This window comes from Phalangium opilio, unplaced genomic scaffold (genome assembly GCF_054372755.1).
Source record: "Phalangium opilio isolate 3A_F unplaced genomic scaffold, DU_Popi_V2 ptg000011l_1, whole genome shotgun sequence".
Classification (NCBI taxonomy): domain Eukaryota; kingdom Metazoa; phylum Arthropoda; class Arachnida; order Opiliones; family Phalangiidae; genus Phalangium; species Phalangium opilio.
The window spans coordinates 10,297,245-10,312,496 of NW_028324147.1; the positions used below are offsets into that span (position 1 = coordinate 10,297,245).

Here is a 15,252-nt window from a genome sequence, read left to right on the forward strand (position 1 = left end):
GCATGTGTCGTTACGTTTATTGGAGTTTCTTGGGCATACCTATAATGAGTAGTTTTATTGCAAACGATAACATTTAAGATTTAAAAAATTAGAATTCTAGATACTTGTATTTAAAATATCGATTATTTCCCATAAATTCAAATTTTGTTTTAGTCATTCTTCCGTTAAACTTAAATCCCAGTACGAATTCGAAAGTTGAAGACAAAACTAACGAGCTTCACCCACAGAATTTTGAGAAGACTTAGTACTCGTCTTTGAGTACGGAGTTTGTGTTTTGCGTCAGTATCACCACTTAACCTTTGTTGTTGTAAACCACACATTCGCTGTTGCTAGGGTAACTGAAATGAAAATGGTGAATATTTAGAAAAAAATCTTGAAGATTGACACGAAATAAAAATAAATTTAAATTCGATGATTACTTTTTTCGACGCCCGATCGAATCTGGTCAATATTTTTGCAATTAAACCAAGATGACAAGAGTTGCTAAAGTTTAACGTGGGAAAGATGTAATCAAATTGTCCAACTCGGGTATATTTACCAATTCTAAAATTAAATTTCTTCTATTGTTTATCATGGAAAATACATAACGGTTGGCAGATTTTCCAATTACACAACTATTGTCGTTCGATTTTTTAGTGGAAAGTAATGTAGGTCATGTTTTAAGGCCGATTCAGACAACACTAAAATCATCTTACGATCACGTCGGTGAAGTCATTTTACTAGTTTAATCAGAAGTAAGATAAGGGGCTAGAAGTATCGAGCTAACCAAATTCTTCACTTGGCGAAAGTGAATATTCTCGATAACATACTAACGGTTGGCCCTCTGGTGGAGGTTTCTAAATTTTCCCTCCAAAACGTAAGACGCTCGCGGTGGTGGACGGCCGAACTAGATTCAAGCACCCGCGCCTGTGTTCCGCCGCATTAGGTTGAGGGGAAGGTGGTAGGAAATTTATTTTGGAACTCGACCAATTTTTTTCTCTCTAGTGTAGGCGCGATGGAAGCGGCATAAAATCCTCAAATTTGTTCACTAGTGCCAGGATCTATTACCAATGATAGAGCATTTCACTTCTAGTCCCTTATTTTACTTCTGGTTTAATTAATAATTAGAATGTAAAAGATTCCCTTGTTTAGTTTGAAAGTTTTCAGTTTCGTAGGGCAATGTAGTGTTTCGAAATTAGTGACATGTTGCATTTACGTAAAGGCATTTTATTAATTTGTCAAAAGAACGGACCAGATTTATTATTTTAAAATTTAGTCTTTGGTATTGACAAATTAATCTATGGGCTTAAATCAATTAATTTTATAGATGTAACTTCACTTGTGTGAAAACATTATCCTTTTTTAATTAAACATTTAATTGGATTCTCTATGGCCTACCTATAATATTTGTTGAAATGAAGGATTATATTTCAGATTTGAAAATTCGTGTTTTATTTGTGTCGACCAAATTCAAATACAGTTTGTGCTAAATTTTTCAAGTTCTATCGTGAGACTACAAATTTGATTTTGCCAAACTATGCAAAATATTCTATCAAAAGGTTTTGTGTAATTTGTAGACGAAACGAAAACTGTTTGTATATTTGCAAGTTTATTTTAATGCAAGCCAATTAATTTAGTCTTAATTGGTATGCTGGTGGAGTTAACAATTAATAGACTATAATGTTTATTATTTATATTTAACTAGCTGTTACCCGCGGCGTCGCTCGTTTGTAAATAGAACTGCCATCAAAATGTTATATAGAATGGGCATATTTTACTGATGACTAATATTTTTGTAGCACCCTAGAAGCGAAGGCACTCGGCATTACCCGTCAGCCCGTCGGGACAGTTTTATTACTTTTCTCGCGGACATTATACCATAAAGAAGGGTTTTTAAATTTCTGGCCGCCATTTAAAAAGATGGCAACAAATCGAACCCAAAAGACCATTCAGCCCGTCTATAGGTTAAAGGAAACCAGTGTACTAAATATTTGCGAAATCGGTTGAAACGCGCGGACTTTGTTGCATAGAGAAGGTTTTTTACATTTCTGGGCGCCATTTATTAAGATGGCGGCGGATTGGAAAAATCTTTCTTAGTACGCGCCTACTACTTATGAGTAACGTTTCTGCAAATTTTCGGCCTTCTAGGGCAAGCGGTTTGGGCTGGGCGTTGATTATCAGTCAGTTAGTCGGGACTTTGATTTATATAGATATATATGAGGAGGTTTTAAAATAACGTAACATTTTCCGAAGTGAAAAATGCTTCTGTGTTTTTGGAAAACTTCTCCTTCGTGTCATGACATTCAATTTTTTCAGATAGGGTTTAAGCGCAATGGTTAAAAAATATTTCGGTTATGACTGCGGCTACTGTTCCTGACAACAGTATGAAGAGAAAATAGAATGGAACGCTGACGCTACTCAGGTCCAAATCAGTCGTGCTTTTCGACGGTTTCTTCCACTTGATCTGTTCATTTTTGTAATGCTTGGTAAAATCCAGATACTTCATAGGTTGCGTTTCAAACAACGGTTCGAAGCTGCAACAAAACTCTCGTCAAGACCCTTAATCATTTTACCATGAAATTCGTACCAACCATAGGTGGAGGTTTTCGTACAATTGTGGTGTGCTTCTCGACCAAGAGGTGTTGAAAATGAAATGTATGTAATCGAATCTTATTGTGTGCTGCGATAAGTAAAGACCTCCGTTTTTCACCAAGAACACTTTATTCTCGGGTTCTAATTTTAGGAATTGTTCCATTAACAAAGACAACGTGAAATCGGCTATTATGAGAGCTTTTTCTCCCGAAAGAATCGGTTTGTATCCATCAAGTTCCAAATATTCCATATTAGACGACAACAGTTTCTCCTCATCCTGCGCGTCAAGCCATTCCTTAACAATTGGGTCCTGGGCTGCCTATAGATGGGCACCAATGACATCAGAGTAATGGAGGACTTACCACGGAAACGATTAATTACCAAATATTTCAGATAATCGAGAGTTTCGCTTTCTTTTACGATTATCGGTTGAATTCCCGATTTAATCATGTCCGAGAGTGTTTCGATGCAGTTGTAGCTTTCCGTCGTGAACTCCGTCCGCAAATAGCAACCCAAGAAAAACAGAATGAAAGTCACTCCGATCAGCCACGACGCGGCCAGCAGACGACAAGTTATGTTGGGCAAAATGGAGGGAATCGCTGCAAAACATGATTATCCCATTTGCTTAATATCATGATTAGAGCGTCAGCCATCAATTGGTAGACAATCTCTGGTAATAGGATCTCCTACACGAATTATTAAGAAAATCCCGTCAGGGATTTTCTATTTATACTCAATCCAAAATCGTAATGTTAAACTCTATGGATCTTAACATTATGAGGTGGAAACATTTTCGCGACCAAGGGGGTACACTTTTTTCACAGCCTAACTTTACAGCACTAGCAAAGGCTGAAAAGGTATAGTATCTCATTTCTCGTAGTGTAAGGTTAACTTGGCCTTTTTGTATAGGTTTTAAAAATAAATATTTTAAACCACGCGCTAGCTCACGCGCCAGCACGCGCTGCATTTCAATTAAAGTTTCAATTCAAATCTCGCGCTTAATTTCACCATTTTGATTCTCTAATTAAGTTCACGTGATTTTTTTAAATCTCTTTGGGCCTAATTTTTGTCTTTGTAAGCCTAACGTTAAATGATCACAAAGAAATAGTTGGAGAATTTTTATAATTTTCACATGGTTTCAACGAATATTTAGCATAGTGTGTTTTTATACAGTGCATTGTATTATCCGACCATTCCAATTTCCGAATGCAAGTTACGATTTAGTGAAATACTATATAATTAGTCTTAAAAAATTGGACGAATGAGTTTCACTATTCCAGAACTAATTTATTCCCAAATAACGTTTCTCCCCAAAAAGGGACAGATATTATACAAAAACGAGTTTTGCTTCGCAGTCCTTAAAAAACTGCATTTATACACAATCCGCGGCACTTTTTCAAACCCACAAAGGGCCAGAAATTAGAAATTATTTTATGTATTGCAATTTGAAATTAAGTTTAATCGATATGAGAAATTTGGTTTTAATTGCGTAGTTCAAACATTTGTTATGATTAGAAATTTTACAACAAAAACGGGTATAAATGCGGCGTTTCGGAACAAAGAGCTAAATCAAGGACTATTATGACTCGAGTTCGAATTGAAGTTTAAAACTTATACAAGATGTAACAACACACATATGAACACCTTTTCTGAATGTATGATAAATGTCTGAAATACGACACTGCTTTCAAAACCACAAATCAGAATGAGGGACCTCATTTTAGGAGTAGTAAAGCGACATTTTACTCGAAATAAGTGTTCTTATCTCTTCCACCCTGAAAAACTAAAATGTTAAAAGCTCATTTTCTATTTTTTCGCTTTAATTATTTGAGAGGGATAAGTTTTTAGGGGAACAGATTCTATATAATTTCATACGTGAAAATCTAAGCTCCCTTTATCTCGAAACGCCGCATTTATACCCGTTTTTGTTGTAAAATTTCTAATCATAACAAATGTTTGAACTACGCAATTAAAACCAAATTTCTTATATCGATTAAACTTAATTTCAAATTGCAATACATAAAATAATTTCTAATTTCTGGCCCTTTGTGGGTTTGAAAAAGTGCCGCGGATTGTGTATAAATGCAGTTTTTTAAGGACTGCGAAGCAAAACTCGTTTTTGTATAATTTCAAATATAGGCGAGCACTTAATCACTTACGTTCTGCGCACAAGAGCGACGCGTTCTCCCAGACGTTCTCCAGGGTTTCTTGGACCAGTTTCTTGACAACTTTCTTGGTTGGCATCGATTTGTATTTTTTGATTACGATGGAGTGAACAACGTGGAAAAGTGACAGAAGGACCAAGGTTGACCCCATTATAATCAGCACCTAATTGAAACAGGAAAGTAATTGAATGATTTTGGTATTGTAATTGAGCAAAGTTTACTTGAGTGTCCATATTTAAGAATGACAAGGAAGTGGTCAAGACTTTCTTTGGGGGACCAGACACGATAATCAACCTGGCCTTTCCGAATCCGAACACCGGAAATGGATTGAAATATTTTTCTCGACCGTAAAAAAATGAGCTTGACACGGCTTGGAGGATAACATTAGCATTCTCAATGAGAGGATTAAAATAAAGTGTGTAAATTTTATTCTGAATTCTGTTTTACGTACGTTGAAAACGTCAGGATCGGTATATATTTCATCAGATTCGAAAATGCTGACTTTATGCCCTTCGAAAATCGCCCTAAGATCATCGAAAAAACTAAATTACTGTAACATATAAACATATTTTATAATTGTTCATTTTTATTCGTTTCTAAATAACAGTTAACCGAGTTTTAAAAGAGCCGCACTTGGGGTAAGCTGTAATCTTCTGAAATACATGTATTAGCATAAGTTCATAAGATATGTTCCATAAACGTCATAGATTCTCGTAAAGCGACGCCTGGTGAGGTGCTGTCAAAGGCTTAGTGCAGACTAAAAAGGAAGATGGCCTGCAAAACCGGGTGTAATCAATTCTCGCTTGTCATTCTCGAACTAGCTCTCTGTAAGTCTCTAGCATTACGAAGTATGCGAAGTGTCATACTTATGGAACATATCTTATAAACTTATGGTATTAATAAATGTATTTGTTGGGTGAATTTTGGTTTTAATCGAGCCAAGAGAACCGAGAAATATTCAGAATCTCAGAAGTATTCGTATTTTCGATTATGCAAATGAGCGAAGACAAACGCGTTAACACAATTCTTTCTCGTTCGACCCAATTACTCGAATGCAATTCCGAGTGGAATTAAAATTACTTTATGTTCAAGGATCGTTTTAAATAATCCGCCCAGGTTTTGTATGTTGACGATGCGCTCTCAATCTCCCAAGTTTCCTGAAAAGAAATATTGAAACTTCAACTTCCATCATCGGAGACGCGAGAACGAAAATTGATAAACTCACCGTTACTGTCGATATATTTATTGGAGTCTCTTGGGCGTACCTATAATGAGTAATTTTAAAAATCGACGGTAACATTTAAAATTTGAAAATGCAAATTTCTAGATACTTGTATTTAATATATCGATCATTTCCCAAAAACTCTAATTCTGTTTGCGCCATTTTTACGGTCCAATTATGTTCTAGTATGATTACGAAATTTAAGACAAAAGTAACAAGCCTCGTCGAGAAACGATAGTAATTTAAGATAATTATAAGAACACTTTGTATTCGCCTTTGAGTACGGAGTGTGGGTAAAGCGTCAATAATACCCCCGTAACGTTTCTTGTTGTAAACAACACACTCTCTGCTGCGCTTCTAACTGTTGCTAGGGTAACTGAAATGGAAATTTTGAATATTTAGAAGAAATCTTGAAGCTTGACGCGATTTAAAAGTTAATTTAATTTCGATGATTACTTTTTTTGACGCTCCAGAGAATCTGATCAATATTTAATAAAACCATGATGGCAAGAGTTGCGAAAGTTTAACGTGGAAGAAAACTAATCAAATTTTATTCAAAGATTAAATTCATCTATTGTTTATCATGGAAAGGAGATTACGGTTGGCAAGTTTTCCAATTAGACGACTATTGATATCCGAGTGCAAACTGGAAAATAATGTAGGTCAAGTTTCAAGGCCCATTCAGACTACAATAAAATTATCTTACCATGACGTCGGTGAGGTCTTTATGCTCGCTTAATTAGACTGCGTACGTAAAAGATGCGCGGGTTTGGTTTGAAAATTTTCAGTTTCGTCGGGTTGTTTAGTAATTGGAAATTAGTGACATGTGGCAATGGTGTATATATTTACGTAAATTTGCAATATTAATTTGGCAAAATAACTGACCAGGTTTTAATTTATTTTAATTTCGACTTGTTTTACAATTAATTTAATATATGTAACTTCTCTCGTGAAACATAATTTTTTTAATTGATTATTTTATTTCAGTATCTTTCTCTTATCTATAATAATTGACTATTTGTTTAAATCAACGATTGTATTTCAGATTGGAAAATTCGTGTTTTATTTGTGTCGACCATTTTCAATTAATTCACATACATTTTTTGCTATATTTTTTCAAGATCTAACGTGAAACTACAAATGCGATTTTGCAGAACTTCGCAAAATATTCTATAAATTCAATAGTTTTTCTGAAATTGTGTATGAAACGAAAACTCTCGTGCCAAGTCGAGCACTGACACCCTTTTCTCGAAGCAACTCGTGGCACTTTTAAGCCCACTCTAACTTCGTTATGGGTACAAGTAAAAGTCTGAAATTTTGCTTGCCGTGAGGACTGTCAATCGTAGCTATAGTTTTAAAATTTCAAGTTTCTACCCTATATACTTTTCGAAATATCGCAGGTGAAATTTACCTTATTTTGTCACTCACTCACTCACCGATCATCAAAATTCTAAGGTACTTCTAGAGGAGATAGAGACTTAAAATTCAGGATTTAGTTTTCATTTATTTTATAAAGCACAGAAAAATTAAAACATCCCGAAATTTTTATAAAATTGTTCTTTAATTCTTTATTTTAAAACTAGATGGCGCTGCAGTCTTTTCAACAGAAATAGTGTGTGTTCTTGATATTTTTGATACGAACAAAGATGTATAATAATGATAGAGTCAAAGAATATTGGTTATTAATTAGGAAAAGGACTTAATTTATAACATAATTGTTCAATTGGCGATTGAATGAGAACAAAAGGCAGACTTGGCTCTACATGGGATCTCAGAACGTTTTACGGCGGAGAGGGCACGAAGCGAGGCTTGGCCCATTTTTGTACATGTTAATGTTTTTCATAGGATGTATTTGTCAGTTTATTTTTCTACTAAGCAATTAATTTAATCTTAATTGGAAATTGGTATGCTAACGTTGTTCACAATCGACTATTATCTTTATTTATTATAAGTGCGTAATTTCCCTATGAGGAAATTTAAAATGACGTATCATTTTCTTGGTAGAGAAATGTTTGTGTTTCCGAAAAATTCGACCGGTTTCGTGTTGTGACATTGCGTTTTCAGACGGTGTTTAAGCAAAGTGGTTGAAGATTATTTCAGTGAAGACAGTGGCTACTGTTGCTGACAACGTCACGATAAGCATGTAGAAAGGAACGAAGACGCTACTCAGGTCCAAATCAAAGGCACTTTTCAACGGTCTCTTCCAAGTGATCTGTTCAATTAGGTAATTCTTTTCAAGATGCAGATACTTGAAAACTTGCGTTTCAAAAAGTGGTTCCAGGCTGTAATAAAAAAATTGGTCAAGCGCCTTAATCAGTTTACAATTAGAAATTAGGACCGACATCAGTTGGAGGTTTTCGTGCAATTGCGGTGAGCTTCTCAACCAAGAGGTGTTGTAAATGAAGTGTGAGTAGTCAAAGCCAACGTTGTGCTTCGAAAAGTAAAGACCCGCGTTTTCTGCCAAGAACATTGTACTTTCGGAATCGGATGACAGGTATTCCCCCAAGAACCAAGACAAATAGGGCTCCATAGCGATAAGAGATTTTTCCCCAGAAATAATCGGAATGTATCCATCAAGCTTCCTATAATCCATTTGGGAACTGAAGAGTTTCTTCTGATCCTGTGCGTCTAGCCATTCTTTAATAACGTTATCCTTGGTTGCCTATAGATACGCAGTAGTGTCATCAACGGAATGGAGGATTTAACACGACAGCGACTATATTTACCAAAAATTTCAGATAGCCGAAAACTTGGCTTCCTTTGAGAACTATAGGTGGAATTCCCGATTTGATCAAGTCCGAGAGGGTGTCGATGTAATTGTAGCTTTCCATCGTGAACTCCGTCTTCAAGTAACAACCCAAGAAAAACAGAATGAAAGTCACTCCGATGAGCCATGACGCAGAGAGCAGACGATAGGTAATGTGCGTCAAAATGGAGGGAATCGCTATAGGGAACATAATTATGTCTGTCGTTTTGGGACCACACAATCTCTGGTAATAATTACTTACGTTCGGCGCACAAGAGCGAGGCGTTGTCCCAAACATTTCCCAGGGTTTCTCGGGCCAATTTCTTGACAACTTCCTTGGTGGGCAAGGACTTGTATTTCTTGGTTACGATGGAGTAAATGACGAGCAAAAGTGACAAAATTACCAAAGTTGACCCCATTAAAATCACCACCTAATTGAACCAAGAATGTAATTCTATGAAATGGATATTGTATAGATTGTAATATTTAGGTTTACTGGAGTGTCCATATTTAAGAATGACAAGGATGTTAACGTGACTTTCTTCGGAGCCGCGGACACGATGGTCATCCGGACTGTTTCGTAAACTGGAGCTGGGCTGAAATATTCTTGTCGGCCATCGAAAAATAAGCTTGACTTTTCTACCAGGATAACATTTGCATTCTTAAATAAGAATAAAAGTTATTAAAAATTCGTACCCCCGTAGACTAAAAGTTTGGTCTTATTTCCAGTTCACTTACGTTGGAAAAATCAGGTGCAGTTGATATTTTAGAAAGGTCATTAATGGCCACTTTATGTCCTTCGTAAATTGACCTGAAACCATAAGTTTATATTTAAAGAATCATCGACAAATTTTGCTTTTAATTATTAAAAATATCGAATAATCGTCAATTTCATATGTTTAAAATTATTCGAGTCGAAATAGGCAAATAATATTAAAATTCTCAAATATTAGCTGCACCCATTTGACCGAGCGAGCGAGAATTAGTGTGTTAACACGATTATTTCTCGTTCGGCCCAATTACTCCAATTAATTCAAAGTAGTACTTTATGTTGAGGGATCGTTTCAAATAATCTTCCATGACTTTGTAAAATGACTCGTGGCTTTTAATCTCCCACGATTCCTGAGGAGAATTATTTAAGTTTAATTGCCATTAGAAAAAAGAAATTCATTTGAGGCTCGTGACCGAATGTTGATAAACTCACCCTAATTGTCGATACATTTATTGGAGTCTCTCGGGCGTACCTACCAAAATAAGCTCTTTTTCAAATCAACGATAACATTTAAGATTTGAAAACTCAAATTCTAGGTACTTGTATTTAAAATATCGACAATTTCCCATATATTCATATTCAGACTGCGTCATTTTGAAGTCCAAATCCAAAACCCTCAAAGGCTGTAAAGAGTTGCTGATAAGTTTTCAATTGTTATGAAGTAACATTTTCCTGATAAGAAATATTGAAGCTTCAATTTTGATCATGAAAATGAATTGGAGGAGACGCGAGACCGAATTTTGAGAAACTCACCAATATTGTCGGTACATTTATTGGTGTTCCTTCTCGTAGCTATACTTAGTGATTTTTAAAAGTCGTCGATAGCATTTAAGACTTGAATATTTAAATTGTGCTCGCCTTTGAGGTTGGGTCAATAAGACCAACCTTAACCACACACTCGCAGCTGCTCTTTTAACTGTTCCTATGGTAACAGAAATAAAGACTGAATATTTAGAAAAAGTATCTTGAAGCTTGACGCGATTTAAAAGTGAATTTAATATCGATGATTACTTTTTTCAACGCATCAGAGAATCTGTAAATTTTTTCATTTAATAAAACCTTTAGTAGAAGAGTGGTTTGTTTGAATTGGAAGAAAACTAACAAATTTTCTACGAGAATCATTTCTACTGTTGTTTATCGTGGAAAATACAATTTGACATTATGGTTGGTAGGTTTTCCAATTACATGACTATTGTCGTTCGATTGTATACTGGAAAATAATGTAGGTCAGGTTTTAAGGCCCATTCAGACTCGACTAAAATCATCTTACGATCATGTGACTGTCTATATAGGCTTGGTAGTATAATCTCTGTTTTTACCCTATGAATAGTATGTTCAAAATTACTAAAGGCATTTTCAAACGATACAACTTTTCTACTCATGTTGCGGCTAAAAAACTGTAGACAAATAGTAGACTTTAAAATATTATTTTGACCTAATGATAGTGTTTTTTAGCTTCTAGAATTTTGTATAAAAACCAGTGTAAAATTGTAATTTTTAAGTAGATCCAGTCAGTTGCATCAAGAATTTATTTGCTATAAGAATGCCTAAAATGGCGTCCGGTGCGCGTGTGATAGTCGACAATCCCCCCTCATGTGGGGGAGGCTGGAAACGGAGGCGGGGCTTAATAATTTCTCTTACTCTATGTTTTCCACCATCTATCTCTTTTACCTTTTCGTTAAGCCTTGGTTTTGTTTTTGGAACTCACGAAATCATAAGTGTGGTACACTTGATTCGATTTAGAAACAATCATAGAACTAACGATTTTCACGTAGAGACACGTATTCAAAATCCATTAAGTTAGGTTCAAAACCTTTAACTAACTTGTTAATAGCAATTAGAAACCATTCGCGTACCGTTTCAGCACCGCTGGTAGCCTCCATTTTTTGTTTACTTTGCTCGAGGTTTTTTTTCTCTATTCGGAATACGTCAATCGCGTGTGTATGAACTATGCCCACGGGATCCAATAGGAAAGCGCAGAGCAATGACGGACATGAAAGGGGTGGGGCTTATTTGTCCACTAACACCGGCGTAAGAGTAGAAGCGTAAAATCTCGCCACTTAGGCATTCTTATAGTAAATAAATTCTTGGTTGCATTGTGATACGGTTGTAGTCTCAGTTCTCGCGCTCTTAACCTTTATATAAATGCTAGGTAGTTTTAAATAATGTACGCGACTCTTAATGAGTTTAGATGTTCCTAACATTAATAAATGCCATCGCGGCAATTAAATTTTAAACACAAGTTCTCGACTTAATTCTTCACCCCGACCTAACCATCGTATCCGGAAAGACGCTACAACTCATTTAGATGAGTTAACTTGAGTTGAGTAAACTGGTTGGGTCGTGTAAACATTAGTTGGACAAGTTTAATCACCATATTAACAATTTATCGTTGACAAGTTTTTTCTGACTCAACTTTTTGACCCATCTTTGATGCATTGTTGCACTAGCTATTTAGTTTTTCACACTCGAGTGGAAATTTTTATTCCCAATCTATATCTATATAAATCAAAGTCCTGACTGACTGACTGACTGACTGACTGACAGACTGACTGATAATCAACGCCCAGCCCAAACCGCTTGCCCTAGAAGGCTGAAAATTTGCAGGAACGTTACTCATAAATAGTAGGCGCGTACTAAGAAAGATTTTTCCAATCCGCCGCCATCTTAAAAAATGGCGCCCAGAAATGTAAAAAATATTCCCTATGCAATTAAGTACACGCGTTTCAACCGATTTCACAAATATTTAGTACACTGGTTCGCTTTAACCTTAAGACGGGCTGAATGGTCTTTCGGGTTAGATTTTTCGCCATCTTTTAAAAGGGCGCCCAGAAATGTAAGAAAATATTCTCTATGCAATAAATTCCGCGCGTTTCAACCGATTTCACAAATATTTAGTACAATGGTTTCCTTTAACCTATAGACGGGCTGAATGGTAATTTGGGTTCGATTTGTTGCCATCTTTTTAAATGGCGGCCAAAAACTTATAAACCCTTCTTTATGGAATAATTTCTGCGTGAAAAGTAATAAAAAATATCCCGACGGGCTGACGGACTGTGCCGAGTGCCTTCGCTCCTAGGGTGCTTCAAAAATATTAGTCATCAGTAAAATCTACACATTCTTTATATCATTTTAAATGGAAGTTCTTTATACACGCGTGCGACGCCGCGGGTAACGGCTAGTAATATTAAAAGTACATAATAACCCATTAAGAGTTAGGGTAGATTTAAAATTACGTAACGTGTGAAATATTTTTAGAATCAGAAAATTTTAATTGTGTTTTCGATTTCGTGTCGTCACATACTAAATTAAATTTTCAGCGGTTAAGCAAATCGGTTGAAGATTATTTCGGTGATGGCCACGGCTACTGTTCCTGACAACAGAGTGAAAAGATAGTAGAAAGGAACGCCGACGCTACTCAGGTCCAAATCAGTCGTGCTTTTCAACGGTCTCTTCCACTTGACTTGTTCAATCACGTAACCCTTTTCACGATACAGATACTTGAAAGCTTGCGTTTCGAAAACTGGTTCCATGCTGTAATAAAAACATTGATCAAGCGCTTTAATCGGTTTACAATAAGAAATTAGTACCGACATCAGTTGGAGGTTTTCGTGCATTTGCTGTGAGCTTCTCAACCAAGAGGTGTTGAAAATGAGATGCGAGTAGTCGAACCCAAGGTCGTGCTGCGAAAAGTAAAGACCTCCGTTTTCTGCCAAGAACTTTGCACTTTCGGAATCAGATGACAGGTATTCCCCCAAGGACCAAGAAAAATAGGGGTCCACCGCGATTAGACATTTTTCCTTAGAAATAATCGGAATGTATCCATCAACGTTCCAATAATCCATTCGAGAACCGAAGAGTTTCTCTAGATCCAGTGTGTCTAGCCATTCTTTAACAACTTTATCCTGGGTTGCCTATAGATTCGCATCAATGACGTTAAAAGAATGCATGAGGACTTAACACGACAACGGCTATATTTACCAAACATTTCAGATAATCGAAAGTTTGGCTTCCTTTGAGAACTATAGGTGGAATTCCCGATTTGATCAAGTCCGAGAGGGTTTCGATGTAATTGTAGCTTTCCGTCGTGAACTCCGTCCGCAAGAAACAACCCAAGAAAAACAGAATGAAAGTCACTCCGATCAGCCACGACGCAGCCAGCAGACGACAAATATTGTGGGGGAAAATGGAGGGAATCGCTATAGGGAACATAATTATGTCTGTCGTTTTGGGACCACACAATCTCTGGCAATAATTGTTTACGTTCGGCGCACAAGAGCGAGGCGCTCTCCCAAACATTTTTCAGAGTTTCTTTTGCCAATTTCTTGACAACTTCCTTGGTGGGCAAAGACTTGTATTTCTTGATTACGATGGAGTAAATTACGAACAAAAGTGACAGAACGACCAAGGTAAATCCCAATAAAATCACCACCTAATTGAACCAAGAATGTAATTCAATGAAATGGATATTGAATGGATTGTAATTGCAAAGTTTACTGGAGTGTCCATGTTTAAGAATGACAAGGAAGTTGACGTGACTTTCTTCGGAGCCGCGGACACGATGACCGTCCGGACTGTTTCGAAAACCGGAGCTGGACTGAAATATTCCTGTCGGCCCTCGAAAAATGAGCGTGGCTCTGGTATTATCATAATATTTGCTTTCTAAACAAACAAGAGTGATTAAAATTTCTATATCTGTTTACTCTTATTTCTCTTTCACTTACGTTGAAAAAATCAGGCGCGGTGTGTTATATTATCTGAAACTGAACTGAACTGAACCCAACCCGATCAACACTAGGATTGTACCTGTAGATCCCTCGAGAGATCCCTCGTCAGTCGCTACTAGAACACAGTAGAATAAAGAATAGCTAAACCTGTATCCCGCTCTTAAACGTAAACTTTGTATTATAACTTTGTATGATAACTCTCTATTATTAATAAAGGTTATTAATAATAGACATTACGTCGCTACCTTCTTATATATCTTAAAGTAAGAAACTTATCAAAACATGGTGTCAGAAGTGTGTTTAGCTGTTTTTTTCGCCTCGCTTCCCTCTCGCGCTTAAGCCTCGTTTCCCTCGTTGCACCTTGGCTCTCTCCGTTCTCTCGCCGTCGCCGTCGCCGCCTCGCGTTTCTGCCCTAAGCCTCGGCCGCCTCGTGTTTTTTTCGTGTATCGCTCCTTGACGCGGTATTATGGCCTCCTCGATCCTGCCACCGCGCCCGGTCTCGCTATCGTCGGGTGATTCGGCCGCGCACTGGAAATTGTTTCGCGCCCAGTGGACCAACTATGAAATTGCTACCGGTTTGGCTACTAAGGGTGCGCCCGTTCGTGCGGCTACCCTCCTCGCTATTATGGGGGAGGATTGTTTTAAACTGTATCAAGACTTGCCTCTCACGGCAGAACAGCGCGCCAGTGCTACAGATATTCTGGACGCTATTGAACTCCATTTCAAGCCTCTCACACATGTTATCTATGATCGCATGATCTTCAACTCCGCGGTCCAAGAACACAATGAGACTATCGATCAGTTTGTGAACCGTTTACGCCGCCTATCCGATACATGTGAATATAAAACCTTTCAGGAGGAACTTATACGCGATCGCATCGTGGTTGGAAATAAGAATCTCACCACTCGCGCCCAGCTAAGTAAGGAACGCACTCTTACGTTAGCCTCGGCTGTCGATATATGTCGCGCAAATGAACTGGCGGAACGCCAATTTTCGGAGACTAAACCCAATCACGTTGAAGTCCATCGTTTGGACCGCCAGAATCGTG

General features: G+C 37.1%; 3 protein-coding genes across 5 annotated transcripts; all 3 read right to left on the reverse strand.

Annotated features, from left to right (window-relative positions):
* Window positions 1-1,402: 1,402 nt before the first annotated feature.
* LOC149712075 (uncharacterized) lies at window positions 1,403-6,120 on the reverse strand. Its single transcript, XM_089860787.1, has 9 exons — window positions 6,068-6,120; window positions 5,962-6,001; window positions 5,817-5,893; window positions 5,188-5,260; window positions 4,958-5,128; window positions 4,731-4,899; window positions 2,953-3,170; window positions 2,571-2,890; window positions 1,403-2,513 (listed from the first exon to the last, which is right to left on the reverse strand). The coding sequence occupies exons 1-9, from the start codon at window positions 6,118-6,120 to the stop codon at window positions 2,303-2,305; spliced, it is 1,332 nt and encodes a 443-aa protein (XP_089716913.1). The 3' UTR covers window positions 1,403-2,302.
* A 1,322-nt stretch (window positions 6,121-7,442) lies between these two features.
* LOC149712076 (uncharacterized) lies at window positions 7,443-12,439 on the reverse strand. 3 transcript variants are annotated; one of them, XM_089860652.1, is made up of 14 exons: window positions 11,148-12,439; window positions 10,955-11,081; window positions 10,747-10,796; window positions 10,488-10,686; window positions 10,230-10,398; window positions 10,013-10,148; window positions 9,909-9,944; window positions 9,750-9,826; window positions 9,443-9,515; window positions 9,201-9,365; window positions 8,967-9,135; window positions 8,685-8,902; window positions 8,301-8,620; window positions 7,443-8,240 (listed from the first exon to the last, which is right to left on the reverse strand). In XM_089860652.1, the coding sequence occupies exons 6-14, from the start codon at window positions 10,067-10,069 to the stop codon at window positions 8,030-8,032; spliced, it is 1,326 nt and encodes a 441-aa protein (XP_089716778.1). In that variant the 5' UTR covers window positions 10,070-10,148; window positions 10,230-10,398; window positions 10,488-10,686; window positions 10,747-10,796; window positions 10,955-11,081; window positions 11,148-12,439; the 3' UTR covers window positions 7,443-8,029. The 3 variants fall into 3 exon arrangements, with proteins under 3 accessions (XP_089716778.1, XP_089716776.1, XP_089716777.1); XM_089860650.1 differs by having other exon boundaries at window positions 10,747-10,873; XM_089860651.1 differs by having other exon boundaries at window positions 10,013-10,099; window positions 10,747-11,081.
* Window positions 12,440-12,581: 142 nt separating this feature from the next.
* LOC149712077 (uncharacterized) lies at window positions 12,582-14,330 on the reverse strand. Its single transcript, XM_089860654.1, has 6 exons — window positions 14,201-14,330; window positions 13,974-14,138; window positions 13,740-13,908; window positions 13,458-13,675; window positions 13,071-13,390; window positions 12,582-13,010 (listed from the first exon to the last, which is right to left on the reverse strand). The coding sequence occupies exons 2-6, from the start codon at window positions 14,124-14,126 to the stop codon at window positions 12,800-12,802; spliced, it is 1,071 nt and encodes a 356-aa protein (XP_089716780.1). The 5' UTR covers window positions 14,127-14,138; window positions 14,201-14,330; the 3' UTR covers window positions 12,582-12,799.
* Window positions 14,331-15,252: the final 922 nt, after the last annotated feature.